At 41.1% G+C, this 21,670-nt stretch overlaps 1 protein-coding gene across 2 annotated transcripts in view; it reads left to right on the forward strand.

Moving 5' to 3' along the window:
- Window positions 1-17,893: 17,893 nt before the first annotated feature.
- Window positions 17,894-21,670, forward strand: part of LOC103460977 (TSC22 domain family protein 1) — a 32,612-nt gene continuing 28,835 nt past the window's right edge. The window contains exon 1 of one of the 2 annotated variants that reach the window (XM_008403303.2): window positions 17,894-21,230. In XM_008403303.2, the coding sequence (XP_008401525.1) occupies window positions 18,793-21,230 (2,438 nt within the window). In that variant the 5' untranslated portion in view covers window positions 17,894-18,792. The remainder of the gene's footprint in view (window positions 21,231-21,670) is intronic. The other variant, XM_008403296.2, reaches the window with a different exon arrangement.

Genomic DNA, 21,670 nt, shown 5'->3' on the forward strand with positions numbered 1-21,670 from the left:
CACCGCAACGTTGCACCGTCCGTCCCGCAAGGGCTCGCTTCTGCCATCTAGCGGCACATTTGTGTTATTGCGTGACATTGCTCCAAAATTTCAAAACAAGGTCAAATCCTAAACTAAAATCACAATTTAATCTAACAAATGTGACCACACTTTGTGGGGGTCACACACTCCCCAACAAAGAAATTGACTCCCAGCATTAAAGAAAACGTCAAACTTTAAGTCTTGAACTTAGACCATCACAAATATTGTGAACTTCAGTTTCACTTTTTTTTTTTTTTTTTTTTTTTAAGTAGTCATGGATGTATGAGTATATGTGTCAATATGTAAAGGAAGGGACAGTGTATGGAATCATGACAGGATAAGGTAGTGATGTGTATGGTGCATGACAGGGTATGTAATGTGTCGCTGGGACAGAGGGCATTCCCCATGGTAGAAATGCTGGTGTCCCACAAAGTCCAATAGTGTTCACAGACCCCTTAGGCTGGTACGATGGTTGGCCAAGGGACTCATAGGTCAACGTCGTTGGGGGTCTCCACTCTCGCGCTGATCGCCTGGCTGATTGGCACTGGGGTGAGGTAGGTCGGTCGTCATTGGCGTCACACATGGCTGGGCCATCTTCCTCTCCAGTGTCCTCTTCATCATCCTCTTTGGCTACTTGTACATAGTCATTGCCACCTGCCCATTCCAGCTCCTGCTCACTGGACTGATCTTCCTTCCTCATCACAGGCTCCTTTGCTGTGGGCGTAGGCTGCAGTCTGGCTCCCCCTGGTGTAGTTTCCTGAATCGATTTGCCTGGGGATGGAGAAATCACTGCTTGTCCCTGGGGCACGTAGGGAATCATGGTGCAAGATCTGTGTGATTCAGCTGGTCTGGACACTCTTAACCAGTATTGTGTTCTGGAAACACCATCATCAGAGTCAGACGAATCACTTTGTTGACATGGTTCTATCTGTCCATGCTTTTCTGTTTGACTCTTTCTCTTATACCTTCCTCTGGTTGATATTTTGTTCGGTAACTGGCAAATCATTTCAGGAGGTTTCTGTGAAGGGTACGTATTTTACTGCAACCTGTTTCAGAACATACTTTGTAAACAGGGCTTTGGTTCACTTGTTCTTTAACAACATGCACTGTTTGTTCCCAACAGGGCCTCAGCTTTCCTGGCCCTCCTCTTTCACCCATGTTACGAACCAAGACCCTGTCACCGGGCTGCAGAACGACTCCCTTCACATGGCGGTCATACTGCCTCTTGCCTCGTGTAATGGACTGCTGGCTGTTCTGAGCTGCTATTCTGTAGGCTTCTCTCATCCTCGCAGCCCATTTGTTTGCATATTCTTGGGATGTTTCTGGCTTATTTTCTGTGAGCAGACCAAAAAGCAGATCTACTGGAAGGCGAAGGTGGCGCCCAAACATGAGGTAATGGGGTGAGAAACCTGTAACCTCGTGTCTAGTGCAGTTGTATGCATGCACAATCTGTGGCAAGTGTTCCTTCCAGTTACTCTTTTCTTCCTCCTGCAGTGTTCTCAACATCTGGAGCAGCGTCCTGTTGAATCTCTCAACTGGGTTGCCCTGCGGATGGTATGGGGTTGTTCTGGAGTGGTTCACACCTGCCAGCTTCTGCAGAGTTGCAAACAGGGCATTTTCAAATTCCTGCCCCTGGTCATGGTGCAGTTTGCCCGGGAACCCAAACCGTGGGATAAAGTCATTAAATATTTTTTCTGCAGCTGTCCGTCCCGATTTATTTCGTGTTGCATACACCTGAGCAAACCTACTGAAGTGGTCTACACATACAAGTATGTAGTCATACCCCCCTCTGCTCTGCTCCAGGTGCATGAAATCTATGGACACAAGTTCAAGTGGTGCACTGGTCACAATGCTCCCCATTGGTGCTCTGTCATGAGTCACACACTGTCTGGTAACATAGGCCTCAATGTATTTTTTCATGTAGGGCCAATAGAGGCGTTCTCTTGCTAACCCAATGACTCTCTCTGCTCCTAAATGACCCATGTCATTGTGCAGGTGTTTAAGCACAAGAGGGCGATACTCAGCCGGTAAGACTAGCTGTTTCCGCCCTCCAGATCTCCTGTACAGCAAATCAGACTCTATGTGCAACTTTCCCCATTCATGCATCAGTCTTCTCACAGGGGCATTGACTTTCTCCCTGTCTTCTTCTGTGAGCACTGCTTTTGACTGTTTCAGCTTTATAATCTCTTTTATGGCCTCATCTCGCCTCTGGGCTCTCACCAGTTCATTTTGACTAATGGTGGGTAATGTCGTACCTGTTGAGTCTGGATGTTGGGCCAGGTTGAGAGAAGCAACGTAGGCAACATCATGCTTTTTGGCAGCCTCACTTCCTTCCCACACTGAATGGATGGCATCCCTGTTGAGTTCCTCAGTGCATTCCTCTACGTAGCTGTTGATGTCAAGTGGTAGACGTCAAGTGGTAGACGGGAAAGAGTGTCAGCATCTGCGTTGACTTTTCCTGGCCTGTATTTTATACTGAACCTGAAGTCAGCAAGCTCCCCCACCCACCTGTGGCCAGCTGCATTCAGTTTTGCTGTGCCCATCACATAAGTAAGTGGATTATTGTCCGTATACACAGTAAAGTGTGGTGCATAGAACAAATAATCCCTAAATTTTTCGCACACCGCCCATTTTAACGCCAGGAACTCCAGCTTCCCAGAGTGGAGGTTGTAGTTCTTTTCAGCGGGAGTCAATGTTCTTGAGCCATATGAAATGACTTTTAGCTTTCCACTCTGTCGCTGGTATAGGACTGCACCAAGTCCCTGTTGGCTGGCATCTGTGTGCAGGACAAAGGGCAGCTCAAAATCAGGATAAGACAATACAGGTGGATGTGAAAGGATATCGATCAACTGCTCGAGGGTGGTCTTGTGAGCATCGCTCCACTGGATGGGAGTTTTTGATGACAGCTGTGCTCCTTTGCCCTTTTTCCCTTTCCTCTGTGCAGTATCTGGGAGTTCTTTAAGTTGTAGCAGCTCATACAGTGGCTTGGCAATTCTGGAAAAGTCTTGAATATATGTTCGATAATAACTCAAGAACCCCAGTAATTGCCGTACCTCTCCCACTGTGGTAGGTCTTTTTTCCTTGAGAGATACTACAGCCTGTATGTCCTGCGTGTCCACCCTCACACCCTCAGCCGAGACTAACCTTCCTAGGTATCTGACCTCTTTCTTGAACAGCTCACATTTTGTAGGCCGCAGTTTAACCCCATGGTGTTGCAGAGCTCTCAGATCACGACGTACTGCATCAACATGTTCACTGAAAGATTTAGAATAACACAGAATGTCATCAAGATAAGGAATACAGCATTCGTCACGCAATGTGGTGAGCATCTCCTCCATGCTGCTCTGGAATGCAGCAGGGGCATTGCTGAAGCCAAACGGTATCCGCACCCATTCATATAGGCCCCAAGGGGATATGAAAGCTGTCATGTGGCGGGACCCTTCAGCCATGTAGCCTTGGTGGTATGCCTTTCCCTGATCGAGAATAGTAAACCAACTCTGGCCTCCAAGGGTGTCCAAGAGGTCCTGGATTCGAGGCAGTGGGTGTCGATCAGGTACCATTTTCTGGTTCAACAACCTGTAATCAATGCACAGTCTGAGTGTTCCATCTCGTTTTCTGACACAGACTACTGGTGCTGCATAGGGCGACCTTGACTTAACAATCCAGCCTTTGGCAAGAAGATCTTGGATGTACTGCTTGACCTCTTGGTAGAGTGGTTTGGGGATGGAGGTATAGGACTTTTGGACAGGAACCTCATCTTTGAGATTGATGACCATTTGGAGACTCGGTATGTCACCAATGTCATTATCATTTTGAGCAAAAGCCCCTGATTCCTCCCACAGCATCTTTTTCACCTCTTCTTGTTGCTCTTCTGTTAGGTGGCTGACATCCACAGGTGGGTGCCACAGCGGTGTAAAAGGTGGTGCCTGATGTTGGCTGTTTGCTAGCAAGGGACTAACAGTGTTTACATAGGTGAAGTTCTCACCACTTTTAGGACAGTCTGTCTCTATGACTTTAACAATGGGTTCAATGCTGCCTAGGACGGTTCTCCCTGGCAAAGTCACATCATGTTTGGAGTGATTTGCAATAGGTACTTTGATGAAGGGTCTGTCTGTTTTGTGAGTCACCACTAATCCTGCCCCAATACTCAAGCTCTCTAACCTCACACTGTTAAGTGCGAGCTCAAAAAGCACAGAAGACTCTGATGGGTTAATGTCTGCTGGAACATGGCATGTAATGTAAGCTACATGGCCTGCTGCAATGGTGACTTTCTTAAAGCCGATTTTCACTGTAGCATATTCTTCTTTTCGAACCTTCTGAGTCTAGATGAAATTGACTATTGTCTCTACACTGCCGTTATCAATTGCACCAGCAAGGAGGGTAGACAGAGTGGACATAAGCTTAGGTTGACTCTCATTGTTTTTAATGAGCACCTGGATGACATTAAAGCCAATTATAGGCCTATCTAATACCAGGGGACTAACTAAAAACGGCACCCAAATGGCTAAGTCTGGATCATTATTACCTTGCAGGTTCACCACCACTTCCACCCATCCATCATATGGAATGTCATCACCAGTGACTGCAGAAACATGCAGAGGGTCATCCAATAGTTCACTGAGTGGTCGAACATCTTCACCAGGTAAGTACCTTTCCTTCCAGGCACGGTCAAGTAGGCTTACATTAGCTCCTGTGTCCAGTAGGACGGTGGCAGCATTACCAGCTATACTGCATTTTAATAGAGATTTGTGGCCAATGAGTGGGGCTGTTAACTTGCATGGCTGTGCCATGTTTTTGGTCTTAATTATATGGCTTTCATTAGATTTATCCTGTGCTGTTGTAGTGTTTTGGTTGGGATGGGACATTTGTTCATAACCGGTCAGAGGTTGTCCCTCTGCCTTGACCGGGTCCCATTTCCCGACTGCTTTGATCTCTTCAAACAACCAACAGCTCGATGGCCTTCCTCTCCACAAATGAAGCAGTGGCTGCAATCGGGATCAGCCAGTGTGACACATTTAGGACAACCATATGGCTTTTGTGTTTTTCTCAAGGGCCTGGATTGGTCAGATTGACGGTGATGAGTGGGGGAAGCATGTTGTTCCAGTTTTTGGGTCTGTGTCACTAACAGTTTCAAGTAGATGCATCGTAGATGCATCGTATTGGGTCAGGGCTTCAACTTGTGTACTCAGTCTCTGTATTTTATCGTCACTATTGGTCACAGTTGTGCTAACTTGGGCTTCAACTTGTAATCTCTGACTAGGATCAGCCTGGGCGCTGTGAGCTTGAGTTACTTTGCGTGTTGTGGTGCGGCCCAACCTGCGCTTTCTCTCACTTTCCTCAGTTGTAGTCTTGATTACTTGTCGCAGCAGAGCCTCATCAGATACGGTAGCTTGGGAAAGGAGTGGCTTGAGCTCCTGTCTAACATGCTCGTACTTCTCCCCAATCCCCTGACATATTGTATTTAAGAATATGCATTGTATTGTAGATGCATCGTATTTGACAGCTGAGGCGGTATGTTTAACAGTGAACATTATTCTTTGTTTGAGCCCAACCATTCTATATAAGAATTGCTGTGGTGTTTCGTTTTTATGTTGTTTAGCACACATTAGGTCTTTGAAAAGTTCCGTTCCGCTCTTTTCACTAAGATGGGACTGGAGGAAGCTTTTCAGTTCTATGATGGTGAGGTCATCTTTGTTCGTCAGCATATCTCTGAAGTTGCCAGGTTTGATTGCACGGAGTACCCCTCTTATGACCTCGCCCTCAGTATGTTTCTCTTTGAGTCCTTCGTCAATTTGTTTACATATGCTGTTATATGTGATGTCAGAGGTAGTGTCACTTACTTGGCCTCCATGTATCCTGAACTCTTTTCGCTGGAGATAGGCCAGATCTTGTAGAGAGACCAATCTCTCTGGCGTATGGCGTGGTGGAAGATTGACAGGACTCTGATGATGTGGCAGGCTACTGAGCTGGGTCCCTGAAGGATCTCCAACCTGATGGTGATCTAGTAGGCCAGTTCCCACAGATGTGGCTATTAAGCTTGGTGCTGTGGCTGCTGTGACAGTACATTCTTGTATCTTCTTTCCCAGCTCTTCATACATCAGTTGTAGCTGTTCCATATTTGGCATGGTCATGTGAGTGTGTGAGCTGGGATTTTGTGATTCTGTAGAGAAATGTGATGATGTGATGTGTACTGTTGAGTTGGATGTTTGCAAATCCTTATCTGAAATGATAGGCATTTCAACTGAATCACAGTTTTCCATCACACTCAAAACAACATCATTCAATGACAACAAAGGACCCACGCCCTCATCCTCAGACTTGGCCAAGTCCTCAGATTGCATAAATCTAAGGATATAATTTATGCAGCTTTCTTCATCAGCTGAACTCAGCTTGTCTGCTCCAGGCTGCTCTATTCCCAATGTCCTTGCAACCTCATAGGGTTGAGAACCAGACAGCTGGAATAGATTCTTTTTGATGCCCCAGATCAGTTCCTTGCGTGTTACTGACATGGTGTGCGTTGACGTGTGGCCCCGAATACCAGTTTGGTTCCCTTGAAGATCAAGACCCTCTTCCTCTGGTTTTCTTCCCTGGACACCAATTGGCCAACTCCTTAGCAGCAGTCGTGTCGCCTTGCTTCTGTGGTCACACACTGGATGGCACCTCACTACAGCAGGTAGTTATCCTGGTCCCGGTGTTCATGTATCACTGGATCAGCAGCCGGTACATCTAAAGCAGTGGCGCTGATCCAGGATGAATCCCCATGAATCTGTTGCAGGTCTCAGGTGGAGGGACAGGCAAACAGATGCAAATAACCTGTTTTAACAGGAAAAGAACAAGTGAGCCACAGGAGACGGTGTTGCTGTGCTGGTAGCTCTCATAAAAAAATAAAATTTTTTAAAAAAGTACATTTCTGAGCTTGAAAAGTCAAAAATTAGCTTGAAAAAAACCCCTAGTTTTCAAAAGTAAAAAATGTCAACTTTTCAAAGTGGAAACTCAACTTTTTTGTCTTGTCTTCGATGTTTTTAATGTTTTTATCTTTACTTTTTATCTATTTATTAATTTCTTTTTATTTCTCTTTCTCACTGTTTACGTTTTAATGATGTAAAGACCCCGGAAAACGTCCCAGTTAAATGACGTTTAACTGAAGTCTTAAAAGGGGTGCGGGTTTTAATGTTTTTATCTTTTTTAATCTTTTTTTTTTTCAAAATCTCTTTCTCACTGTTTATTCAATACCACATGCTGTTTTTATTTTAATTATGTAAAGCACTTAGAAATGCCTTGCAGCTGAAATGTGCTATAAAAATAAAATTTAATTGATTGATTGATTGATTGATTGATTGATTGATTGATTGATTGATTGATTGATTGATTGATTGATTGATTGATTGATTGATTGATTGATTGATTGATTGACATTAATCTTAAAATTTCTGATTTTTTTGGCAGAAATTTCGGGGAAATGGGAGGGGCCCACGACAGCGTGGGAATTTTGGCTCTTTTTAGAGATCCGGTTCTTTCGGCTCCAAAGCCGCTCTTGAGATTTTTTATTTTATTATTATTATTAATTTATTATCCAACAGAAAGATGAATGAGATAAGCTCATAGTCAGAAACGACTATATTCAACAGCTCTTCTTCTGGGTCATTGTAAAGTGAAATGTGCATTTTGAGTTTTAAAATACCATATAAGTCTGTTATTTGGCTTTTGATGGTTACATTTACAGATTTACCTGCGGAAAATTGATCAATCAGGAGCTTTTCATTAATAAATCTTCCCATTTTGTCTGAAACTTGAGTTTGTGTTGAACCAGCAATCAGAAAACATGCTTCTGTTACATGACATGCTTCTGTTACAGAGAAGAAATGTTTTCTTCTCTGAAAAACACCAGCAATAAATCTCAGGTTCTGAAAGAAGTGAAGGGATTATTTAAATCCACAAGGGGGCGTCCTGAACTGTAACACTAAAGACTGAGGATGAAAAAGAATTAACTATATTATTGTTTTAGTATAATGTAGACAATATGTGACATTAGTTACACAAAGAAAATGTAAATTTTAACGCTATTTGTTGCTTATGATGGTATGAAAATATAATAAATAAGCTCTTTGCTTGCTTAGATTCTGTATTGTTCAATGGACTGAGAGACTGCTTTTATCCCCTCCATCTATGGGAAACACTGCTGCCATGACGCTGTGACATAATACAGGATAACAGCTGACAGAAAGTTCTTAGTGGGTGTAGCCATAATGATCTGCTGTCTTGCATGTTAATACTCAATTCGATCACTATGTTGTTTTATGCAACCACTGCACATTATCAGTTCAGCTTTACTGCTATTTTAAGTAGAATTTTTTTTCCAAAACACATTTTAAAAAATTGAAAAGTGGAGGAAAATTCTGTTTTTATTTTGTAATTTTACAACTTTCTTTAATAAATCGTGTGAAAATCAAGTTGCCCCCAATGTCTATCTTCAAAGTTTAACATTGTCAGTGGGTTATTGTGGCTGCTTTTGATAAGAGACTGCCATACAACGTACTAATGCGCAACAAAAGAGCTTGTGGTGATCTGTGTATTTGTAGATGTCTGTGTTTAATTTAATTTAATTAAAAACCTCTTTCCCCTGGTTTTTAATTTTTTATTAAAAAACCAGGGGAAACATTCTTTCATCTGCATTTAGAATATTTTTAAAAGGTAAAATATTCTGATAAAAGGATTAGTGCAAACAACTGCAATAGCTTTTCATTTTAAACTGATATTCTGATGAAGGAGGTGTATTTTTGTGATTTTGTTGTGTATATAAATTGTTCCTGTGCTAAGCATAACTCCTAAGCTTCGGTCTCGTCACTCAAAGGATGTTATCCAATGATAATATTTAACATTAACACAGCCTGTTATAGTTTTCGGTTTGTAACCATGACGGTAGCAGTTTTAGACGGGTAGCACTGACAGATGGCCATCTATCCGTGCTATGGTAGTAAAATCTGATGAGGTAGCCAGATAGTCAGAACACCTGTTGGCTCTCAGGTTTGTTGTTAGTTGTTGATGATTGCAAATCTGTTGAAGACCAGGGTCGAGCACCGCAGTAATTTCATCGTTTGTCCAGGTTGTGGGTGGCTCTTTCATGCCCACAAGCTTCTTTAATCGCTAACATTTAAATCACCGACTTCAAGCTGTCTGAAGAGAAAAACGTCTGTTGGCAATGTAAATGAGCTTCTTGTCACCGCTTTAAAGTTGTGGCAAAATAATTAAAATATTGCACAACGTCAATCAAAAAGTCAGGTGAATGAATCTCACAATAGTGTCACAAAACATGAAGTAGTGTCTTGTAAAAGCAACCATAGTGCTTTAAATTTTCAAATTTTTTCTTATTATTGGAATGTTTTGGTGATAGACCAAGATAAAGTACTCTAGGGAACACAGGGAAATAAAATTAAATGAGAATAAATAAAAAAATACAGCTTCAAGTCTTTTCACCTCCAGAATATTACATTATGTTCAAATCAATTCAAATGTATTAATCAAAGTCGGCACATTAAACAGTGTTGCATGATGAAAACAGATAAACTGTTGTTTTGTACATAAGGTTTCTAGCCACAGGCTAATTTGCAAACACAGGCTAGGATTGAACCTTTATTAAAAGACAGTACAATTAAAATGAAAGATTCGTCTTCTGACTATAGACAAGAAAAACTGCAGATTATTTTTTCTAAAAGAGCTAAAGCTCAGTCAAACAACATTTTTAAATCTACCATTCTCAATTGGTCAGTCTGGACTTTGACTGAGCCATTCTTTGGAACGATTCTGAAAGCTTAGTGCGTGCAGACTGATGATGTTTGCAGCAAACCTGGTTCTGCAGATGCTGCAGTGAAGGTGACATAAATAAAATAGATTAAAAGAATAAATAAACAAATTTTGACAAACTCCACATCTTTATTGTCAAAATAAGACCCTGTTACATATAAATATATGTATTTACATTATAAAAGAATATCCTGTATTATTTTACTTTTTCTGTAAATGCTTCATCTTCCAGATACCTATTTAGAAAAAAAAAGATTTATTGAATATATTTACGGTATATTTGTACATTGTTTCAATTCTTTAGCAACACTACTCCACAAAGTCACTGCACAGGTTGATACAGAAATGCTTTTCATCCCTAAAATTTATATCTGCTCTTAAATTGTATCTGGCTTTTTTTCTTTAATATTTGTGAGTAATAGATTATGTCTTTCTCTGTACATCACCTGTGCTGTTTTGAATTTAACCAAATCCATAAAACTGAAGGCACATGATTTTTATAAAATTGTCGTTTTGTGTTTGCGATCTTGCAAGTTTCTGTAGGATGTTTTGAAAAGTTGTGCTAAACATGATTTACTCTCTTTAACGGCACCGGGGAGACAATTTAAAAACAATGATATTTTGAAGGGTAGATAATAATTCAGCAGTGACATTTATTACTGCCTCATCATATCTGTTTCATAACTGAACCAAATGAAATGTAAAAGAGGCCGCAACGAATGTGACTCCGGTGGATCCTGAGCATGTTAATGTGTGAGTAACGATAAAGATCAGGTCGCTGAAGGCATTCGTAATCTTGTTTTTTTGCAAAAACGTTGGTAATGTTGTGGTTATTGCTCAGCTCACAGCTGGCTTTCTGATGCTAGAGCCTTTATTAGCATGTAGAGGTGAGATCTAGTCATATGTGGGAGGCATTATGATGCCAGGTGTGAACACATGTGACCAGTCATCCACATGGGCATCGTTACATCGATGTTGAAAAGACTCTTACAAATCAAGAGGTGGTAATTGTTTGCATAAAGTAGCAAAGTTTAAAGTACAAATCAGAGGATGTCAACATGTTAAATCTATTATTTTCTTAATCATTCTTACCTTTAAATGATGGTTTCATACCTGGACCTTCAGAGATGTATAAAGACAGTTACAAAGTCAGGCTTTTATCACCTGAACACTAATGTTTCTAGAGCAGGGATGTCCAGTCTTTTTGTTTCATGGGTCATACATGTTGAAACTTCTCCGGGGGTCATGACATTTTTAGTACTTTCCTTTAACTGCTAAAACTATTTAATTTAATTTTCATTTTTTACCTGCTAAATATGGTAAAGGATAAACTCAACTCAATATGAAATGAAATAAGCAAAGCAATCAGATTCCTGCAGACATTTATTGTAGAGTTTATACAAAAAACAGGTATTGCAGGTTTGCCAAATTTAAAATAAAACTACAACAAACCATATCTTACATTTTCATCTTTTCCTAGATTTGTTTTTGTGTCTTTTTAGCAACAAGAACAGGATTTTGTTTATTAAATGGTCATGTCCAATTCAGAATTTTAGTAAAAGTGTTTTTGGTACTTATTATTTATAAATTACATAAMATTTATAATGTAAGGGACAAAAACCTTGACCCTTATATTTTCCATTTTAAAATTTTAAAGTGAAAACTTCAAATTTAGACTATTCTTGAATAGTAATCAACGGCCACCCAAAGTTGTTCTGATGGCTGCAAATGGCCCCCGGGCCGTACTTTGGACAACCCTGATCTCAAGAAACTCCTCCATGCATTTATCTTTAGTCGCATTGATTACTTATACAGTGTCCTCACAGGTCTGCCTAAAAAGATCAATCAGACAGCTGGACGCGGAATCCATAACGCCTTGTTGACTCAGTCAGAGGCTTCTTCAAACTCGCTGTAATACAGACTGCTAGTGGAGATCTTTCTTGCCAACAGTGATCACTATTTACAATAACTCTTTGAAGAATTTGAATGAATATGAGTTAAAACAACATTTAATTTCCCTTTGAGGTCAATAAAGTATCTTTAAATTAGAATTTGGTACTTGTGTCTGTTACCTGCAGTGATCAAGAATTTATTATTTTGACTTTTTTTTCCGTTCAGTGGAGCACCATCTACTTTAAAGGTTTTGCTAAAAATTAAAAATCTGACTTTCTTTATTTTTAGAAGGAAAACATAACAGAACGTTCTAACAAATGTCTGCAGCACAGCCAATAAGAAAATAAATGTTTGTGAAGGTCATTTAAACATGGTTCCAGAAACAGAAATCTGTAATTATTTTATTTGTATGGAGCATTCTTTGAAAGACAGCTCTGTTGCAGACCAGAGTCGCTTGTTTTTTTGGGGGTTTTTTTATTCTTGGCATTGTAAAGACTAGGTGAAGCAAAAACAAAGAAAAACTCTCCTTTTGCATTTCTCAATGTAGACAAGGTAGCTTTCTCACTGCAGAAACTTATTTGTGTATACTGCCATCTTGTGGACAAATGTGAAACTGCTTAGATTGATTGATTGAATGAATGAATGAATGAATGAATGAATGAATGAATGAATGAATGAAATAACATTACTAAAACTTTACATTCAGAGATTTAAATGTGTATAAGTTTTACAAATGGCAGATAACAGGAACCAGGGAGTGTAAAGATAGCAGCATTTATGTTTATACCCCAAAGTTTTTTTTTTTTTATTTGATCTACTTGAATTCATTCTAAGCCATGTGTCACAAGATGCCCCATTTTTCGTCTGATGAAAGAAAGGCTGAAAAAATAAGCAGAAAACTCCCTCCAAAATCAGTTGTCTCAATGTTAGCTTACCGTACAAATCTTTGATGTGTGTTCACTTGACACTGAAGTAGACTAGGTTTGTCCAAAACTGTCTTTTTGGATTGCAAAAATTAGACTGCTGTGTTAAAGGGGAAGTTTTATGGTTCTAAAAGGTTTGGTGTCTTAACTTCCCGAATGTTAAGACACCAAACCTTTTCATTAAGTCGTGATCAATGTGCACTGGACCGTTACCTAGCAACCCAAGCCAAACTGCAGCACATTTGGTCAGCTTGTTTTACTGCTGGAAAAGACAAGTCTTTGTTGTTGACTTACCATCCAACAACCACTTGCTGTATTGTTGTTGGTTGTGTAGCAGGCTATACTTCTGCTTTTCAAAGATGTACAGAAAAAGACAGAGGGGCTGTCAGTTACCGGTTGCTATGGTAACCACCAACTGTCAAGAGCAGCGTAACAGAACTTATAAACCAATAAATGTCAAGACAAAAAAACGTTTTGACTAAACAAAGTAAACCTGGAGAATAAATAACCACATTTTGACAAACTTCACATCTATAATATTGTTTAAATAAAACCCTGTTACAATAAGAAATAACTGTAAGTTTTCTATAAAGCTGAAAACAACAAAAGAAGGTAGTCTGCAAGTCTCAACAGGTTATCAATATGAATGAATCTGATTAGAAAGAACCAGACAGCTGTTTATTCTCAGCTAATGCATTAGCTGTGATGGATACTGAATAGAGAGCGATGAGCTGCCGGCTGTAAATCCTCAGCGCAGTAACTTCCTGTTTTCATTCTGGCTCTGTCAACACGGTGACCTGAGACGTCTCTGCAGCACAGAGACTCATTCATGTTGCTGCGGTCAGCTGGTCAACCATCAACACGTCCATATCAACCTTTCTGCTGGAAGGTCGCAACGTTCAGAAACAGTTTCTAAGGTTTCCCAGCGTGCTTCTTACAGTTTTATCAGCATCAGAAAGACTGACACAATGAAGCTAAAGTCCACCTTCACCTGGCTGAGTGTTTCAGTAGCTGCTGCCAGTCGCCTGGTGGTCTCAGAAATCCCTTTTCATCAGGGATAAAATGAGCCTGGCAATAGATTCGCCCCTGGTTTTGGCTTTTTCCATCAAGGTCATTCCAACTTAGAAAGTATTTTAGCCATAAAACACTTTCCCTGCTTGATTGTATTTATATAAAAAAATAGGTATATTTGAACAAGAAGAGGCTCATTTTATATTTCTCCTTCAAATGCTGATGAGAATCTAAAAAGAGTTTCGGCATGAAAGCAGCAGCAAAAAAAGAAAATCACTGATTTTTATTTCTAAAAGTTTTTGAAGCTGAACGGAAAGCCGTTGTCATGGCAACCCCTTCTTGGCAGCCTTAACAACCTGAGAAGGGAAGCAAAAAAACAAAAAAAAAGAGTTAGAAGGAAAAATAAAAAGGATTAAAAGGATGTTTGCAGCTAACCCTAACTCAAAATAAGACACCACAGCTGCAAAAATACTGTTTTCTGGACCAGCATTAGACCTGAATGTTTACATAATGATGGAAAAAACATCCAAAACCAGTCAAGTTGGTGTTTTATTTATTTATTTATTTATTTATTTATTTATTTATTTATTTATTTATTTATTTATTTATTTTTTGCTGATTTTTATCAGTATTTTGGAGTTTAAATAATAGAAGTTCACCAGTTAAAATACATTATTTTCTTTATATAGAAACTTTCCAAACTGATTTCCAACTAATCCGAATCAAAATCACTTTGATTCTCATTAGAATCAGAATCAATCATTGCATCAAAGTTTATTTGATGTAATGATTGATTCGGCCTGTTGAGTGTGCCATAATCAAAGAAACTTTGATGTAATTTTGAACAAAAAAATTACATACAAGGTTTATACCTTGTTTACACAAGGTTTATAAATCCTGTATAAATGTGTAGACAGATTAGCAGGTGTTTTTGTGCCAGTCATTTAACTATTGTTCATCAATCTTCTTTATTATTTATTTCAAAAGATTATTCTACAGAAAATAAGGAGTTATGATTCAGGTTTTACCTTTTTTATTATATTAACCTGAACTTACTGGTCATCTTGTAATTCATCAATCCAATGTCAGTGCAAAACATCAACAAGATCAAGAAAACTTAAAAAAGGCAGTAGCTATTAAAAATCTTCCACCTTCTGCAAGCTTGGATCGATTAGTGTCAACTGTTGCCTCATGCTTGCTTAGATGGGAGGATTGCTGCAAAATCAGTGAATCCTTGTAACTGGCTGAGTTTTTGTAGAAAAATTTCCTGAATTCAGTTTCAAATCTGCATGAAAAATTTAAGAATATTTTTATTATAATGCTGCTTCAATTAAATATTAGTATTGGACTTTTGACTGATATTTTGCAAATAACACTTATCGGCCTGTTGAGGGTGCCATAATCAAAGTTCTTTCTTGTTGCCTTTAATATGAGAAAATGCAATTATTTATGATTATTTATTTGTGGGATGCCTTACATTGGGGATTTATTTTATGCATCTAATGTGTGTTTTTATTAAGAACTGCAGTATTCCACACATACAAGTCAGTTGAAGTTATAGAAAAGTGAAAAATTGTCTTAAAAAAATCCAGCCAGTTGCTTGCAAAAATGAAGTTGCTGTGACTTTGTGAGTCACAAATGATCTTGAAAGTAACATCAATTCACAATACTGAAATTTAAAAAGCAAATAGTGGGCAAGAAGATTTAATTTCTTAAATTAGGTCCTTAAAGAATGGTTTCAAGTAACATTTTATATTATATTCATGGCAACATGTTGATCAAAGTGTTTGAAAATCATCTCCATAAACTTGTCTCTGGGTTGGTGCCATCTCAGATTCTCTCCTTCATTATTAAGTGCAGTATTTCCACAGGCGCCTCTCAGGTTTCCCTTTCACTCATCGCTCAGGTGTGCACGTCTAAGGTTACTTCTTTGTTTAATTCATTGCGCTCACTGTATGCTTCTTTATCCGTGCAATTTCTGTAATGACTGCACTGAAACGTACAAGCCTTTAATCCAGATTTTTATTAGCCCATATCTTCATATAAAGTCTCTCCCTGAGGATTTGTTTACGTTTTAACACCATACTTTGTACAATAAGTAGTAAAATCTGTTCTACTGAATATATAATATAGCAAACTAATATCCAAGTTCCCACATGACCTATGCATGGAAAATAAAGAAAAGTTAGATTTATGAGTCTGCAGATGAAACAAGTCTTCATTTACCCACATTAATGGTAAAGGGAAAAAACAACAAACATTGACTGGTTGTGCAGCAGATTGCATGTTGTGGCGCATACATGTCTCCAGATGATATTTTGCCTGCAGATTAAAACAGGTGTACAACTTTAGTAAAACTGGAGCAGGCCAGCACAAGTTTCTCAAAAAGCTTTAATAGACAGAGGTTTTTAACAAAGTTCACATTTTAATCAAATAACAACAGAAATAAATGACCATGGTAAAAAATAAATAAATAGTACTGTGAAAATGTCCTTTCTGTTCCAGATGTTATCTGTCTTTCTTCTTTTTGTCACAATTGAATCCGTTTTGTCATCAAGGTATTTTTTTAATCAGAAGACAAAGATAACTCCAGTAAACACAAAATGTAGTTTTCAAATTATAAATTAATTGATTAGGAAGAGAAAAACCCATCCAATCCAAACCTCTTCTTTTATTAATTTGCTGATTGAGCACATCTTCTACTTGTTTGCTTTCACTAGCAGCATCCAGGATTTATTACTGACACACCTGTAAAATCAAAAAAATAACCAAAATACACTGTAAAATCACAAAATATTACCAAGTAGTTTTGGTCTTGTTTCTAGTGCGAATATGTCTGTATACGTGAAATAAGACAACTTACAAGTAACTTTTCAGCAAGACATAGAGGCTTATTTTCAGTAAATACAAAGGTATTAAATTATAGAATACGGCTCAAAAGTAAAAGTAACAGCTCAACAGATCTAAATCCTTTTGTGAATAGGTGATAAGACTTGATAAATATTGTTTACAGACAATCACAGTTGCAAATTCAGCTCTAAGTGTTGTGAAATGTGGCATTAGATTTTGATGTAGAACAGATGAAAACAAATGTGCACCACACTTTGGTAAAAAGAAAAGTATTGTTTTCTTTCAACGTCAGAATTATGCCTCACTTTGGATTTGTGTGTAACAGGAAATCCTGTTAAAATACTCCAAAACTGTAGCTGTATAGTGATAAAATTACTAAAAAGTTGAAGAAGCATGAATACTTGAACAGGACACAAACTAAAACCACGTCAAAAAGCAAATCTTCCATATAAAAACTAGACGTGGATATCCAGTGGTGATCAGAAAACACCAGAACACAGACAACGTTACCATGCTTGAACACCGAAGTTCATTGACCTTTAGTGTCCAACAAAAGTGGACATTTCTCCCAGCCGGGGGGAGACAGAGGCCCCAAACGCTACCTGTGTGTAGAATAATCCTTCAGTGTGGTCAACACTTGTGTCTGCAGAGAGATCCAGCAACGCTCTGTCTACCTTTGTGTGACCAGCGCTGTTGTGGTGGTGATGTTTTGCTCAGCCTGCCACAAATGTTTATTTTTAGTCCATTGTATCAATTGACATCCCAACTAGCAACCTCAGATATTGGTATAATTTACTAATATAATGTGGGCAAAGCTTTTCAAAAACCAATATTTGACTAGGAAAGACAAAGGAAGGGATATTAACTTAATTATTTTTTATACATCAAAGATGCAGTCACAGATAAACTTGATAGGTGGAGAGATTGGTTATCATCTTGCTGGTCTTAATGTACAAATTTCTTGTGCAAATGCAGCTGAAACCAGATATTTTATACACTACAAAAGTATAACCCAGATTAATTTTTATTTCTGGTTAAAGTGAATTAGGATTATCTGATTTGTTTTGATGTTCCACAGTGTCACTCCAGGAAGTGGATTGCACGATTGTGATAAATTTCCTATCACAATCGTGCAAAGCAGTGACATCATTATCTTAACTTTCACAAATTGTTTAAAGACTTTGTAATCTTAGTGTAAGTAAATATTTGAATTTGAAAAAAAGCAATAAAGAATATCTGAACTGTTATTTAGTAGATGAATGATGGTATTTAGAAATAATAATAATTTTATCAATCATAAGTCTATCTTCATACGTTTTCAAAAAGAAAAAAAATGGCTTTTGTGAATTGGAATTTTTTTAAAGAGCTTCGGTTTTATTCGGCTCTTTCCGTGATCTTTTGTGATCTGTCCAATTTCATTCTTTTCTGTTGATGTTGATTTTGAGCTCGGTCCTTTTCGTCATCTCTCGTGCCGTTCCGTTTATGTTGATTTCGAGCTCGGCTCTTTCCGTCGCCTCTCGTCCTGCTTCGTCGGTGTTGATGTTGAGCTCGCCGCCTCACCCAGACTGCTTTATGTCTGGCAGCAGGGACCATGCGCGGTCGCCATATTACGGAGCACCCCTCCTCTTCAGTCCCGTCACAGCAGCCAAGCAGGAGACGCTACCGCTGGGGGAAGAGCACCGGTGATACAGCAAAACTAAAACGAGGATTCGCTGGCATGGATGTAACCTTTGCACTCCGCCGTTAAGTGATCCCATCGCTTTCAAGTCGTTGTACTCCGGCTGAAAAGGTTTATTTGCTCAATTTCCGAGTTAATTCAGCAGTTAAGATTCGCTCACTGTAGACTGCTAACCGGTGATGGAGACTGGCAGCTAGCTCCAGCTAGTAGTTAATATAACAATAACTCACTCAGCAGCTGCTTTGCTTTGAGTTCTTGTATTCATCGAAAGACAACATTTAGTTACAAAAAAATACCGGAGATGTACGCTTGTGTGTAACATAGACGCAGTCTGATAATCAACCGGCGAAGTACGACTGGCATCAGCTGACGTTAGCTCGCTAGCTGCTGAGCAAGCGGCCACTAGCTTCAGTTGGCTCGCTAACTGACTCCGGGGGGGGAAAATTGCCCGAGAGGCGGTTAAAATCGCCTGGATCACAAGAACACATTTATATTTGTTCTGTTATTTTCAGCTGGCTTGTCTGTTAACCGTAGTGTCGGCAAAACGGCGCCGTTAACGAGCTGCAACCTTATTACCTACTGTCAGAGACCAACTACCGCCCGGATTCAGTCGGAATGCATCATCCGGACCCCGCAGGAGACTCTGGCAGCGTCAGAAAGATGCCGCATCCGGCTGTCTTCCACAGGAGGGGCAGCAACACGAGCAGCGGGAGCGGCTCCACGCTGTCAACGACAGCCAACCCGGTGGTGGTCAACAACAGCCACGTTTCAGGCGATGACTACCAGCCCTCCCTGTTGATTCAACCCCCCGCCGCGTCGTCCTCCCCGGGACCCCATCACCCTCCTCCTCCGCACAGCCTGAACCTCCAGCCTCAACCCGCGCAGCCTACTGGAGCTCAGATTAAAAAGAAAAGTGGTTTTCAGATCACAAGTGTGACTCCAGCGCAGATATCAGTTAGTACCAACAACAGTATTGCAGAGGACACGGAGAGTTATGATGACTTGGATGAGTCGCATACTGAGGATCTGTCCTCTTCTGAAATTTTGGATGTATCCCTCTCAAGAGCTAACGATGTAGTTGGAGCTGAGAGGAGCTCTTCAGAGGAGACCCTAAATAACTTCCACGAGGCGGAGACCCCTGGAGCCGTCTCCCCCAACCAGCCTTCTCACCCCCATACTTTGACCCAGGCGCAACACCGTGGCGGGGCTATCGTAAATGGGACTATGCATCACCAACACCCTCATCATCTTAACCATGCTCAGAGCTACCCTCTGACCGGAGCTTTACCTTCTCTCACCCAGAAAATGCCTTCAAACGTGGGTGGCACTCAAGAGAATGTTTCCCACGCCACCGCCGCCGCTCCAAGTATCGTCCCCCAGCCTGCGGGGATTGTGGCCCCAGGATCTGTCCCTGGAATGCACAGCTCTGCGACAGGCACCACAGTTAGTGTTGTTAATCCCCCAACCAGCAGTGTTAGTAATGTGAATATGTTGAGCACCGCCAACGTGCCTGTCAGAGGGGGAATCAACATGAGCGCTAGCAGCGGCGGCGCTGGTGGTAGCTTTCCTCCCAATGTTATTAGCAGCACTGGAGGAAGCAGTGTTGCAGCTGGAGGTAGCCATATGTCTGCTGCTAACGTCAACATCAACTCGATGACTACTACAACTGCTGCTGCTGCTGGTGTCAGTGCCTCTGGAGGCGTGGGAGTCCCCAGCGGGATCCAGGGAAGAGTTGGATCAGCTGTGAGCGCTCCCGCAGCGGCTGTGCCTTCAGCTGTTCCTGCTCCGGCGCCGGCAGTGACAGCCGCCACCTCTCGCTTCAGGGTGGTGAAGCTGGACTCCAGCTCCGAGCCGTTCAAGAAGGGCAGATGGACTTGCACCGAATTCTACGACAAAGACGCGCCCACCTCTGCGCCATCAGCGTCCGAAGCTGCGTCTCTGACCTCGCGTCAGTTCGTAACGGAGAACTTTCCCTCAGAGAGGGAAAGCACAAGCAGCAGCTCTGTGAGCAGCACCATGAGTATGCTGAGTCATTACATTGAGAACCTGGGCAGTGGAGAGGCTGGGGGTTCCCCAGTACTCCAGCATGCCCAGGATTACGCCTCCCCTCCTCAGGGCTATCAAGGAATCATGGGAGTACCTCACTCCCAAGCTCACATGCACACCCAGGATATCAACCATCCTCATGTGAAGACGACAGCAGCCCCCTCGGCTCCCACAAATCTCCATCAGCCAGGTCAACAGACCGCCATCGGTGCTGTCCCGCCGCAGCAGCTCACCTACGCCCAGGCAGTTGCTAATCAACCGCCAAGCTCCTCGCAGGGTTTGGTTGGTATTCAGCAGCAAAAGATGGGCTACACTAACCTTCCTCAGCAATCAGCCGCATCTCCGGCATCAACTAGACCTCCTGGGTACAACCAATCACAGCAAGGTGTACCCCAAGCTGCCCCCTCTCAACCTCTCTCCAACCAATCCGGCTCGGTGCTGGCCGCTCAAGCTAACGGAGCGACTCAGATGATGGGGGCGCCTCAGCAATCACAGGGGCTCCTTCACAAGCCGGCTCCCGTCTCCAGTATGCCGCCCCATGTTGGGGTAGCCGGCCTCGGACAGCAGCCACCTAGCCACGTTGACATTCAGCAGCAGAAACCGCAATCCCTTCTGACTCAAATTCAGAATCCGGGCTCAAGCACCCAACTTCCTCCCGCGGCGTCTGCCTCCACCGCTCCGCCTCCCAGCGATCACCAACCTCAAGCCCATAATGCCGGCAACGTCGGCCGAATGTCCCCCCATCCATCGCAGGAACCCAGCAGTGCCCAGGCCCTGGTTCACGCCGCCCAGGCCAGCGCCCTGTATGCCAGCTTGCCCAGCTTCACCACCACGCAGCTGCAGGATGCGCAGAGGCTGCTGCTCCAGCATCAGTCCTTACTGAAGCTGTCTGGCTGCGAGGTGGGATCCAACACCGGCCTGGGCCAGGAAACCGAGGGCAACACCAACACCGCCAGTGCCTTAACTGCACCAGCCGGTCTCAAGACTGTGGACGGAGAGGATGATGGGTAAGAGACGCGTACTTACTTTAATATTTGTATTTCCTTGTTTTTTGAAGAGTCATGTATATATATAGATATACATATATAAAAAATGCTACACAAGCAGCTAAATGTATTGGTTGTTGCTGTGGGRAAAGATAATCTGGCAGTACTCAAGCTGCTACACTCTCTTTTCGAAGAGCGCTGCAAAAACACAAAATCTTCAATAATTGTGATCAAGTTTCTAGTGCAAATATCTCAGGACACTTTAAATAAGACAAAACTAACTCACAATTAACTTTTCTGCAAGATAAGGAAGCTTGTTTTAAGTCAATATTTTCTTAATATTTATTTCAAAAAATACTTGTTCCACTATAGAACAAGTATTTCTTGTTCTATGTTATAGATTTACTTATCTGCCAGTAAAAGTTATACTTTTTCATCAATAGTAAAGAATTATTGAACTA

This window comes from Poecilia reticulata, linkage group LG2, assembly GCF_000633615.1.
Source record: "Poecilia reticulata strain Guanapo linkage group LG2, Guppy_female_1.0+MT, whole genome shotgun sequence".
In the NCBI taxonomy this organism is placed as follows: Eukaryota; Metazoa; Chordata; class Actinopteri; order Cyprinodontiformes; family Poeciliidae; genus Poecilia; species Poecilia reticulata.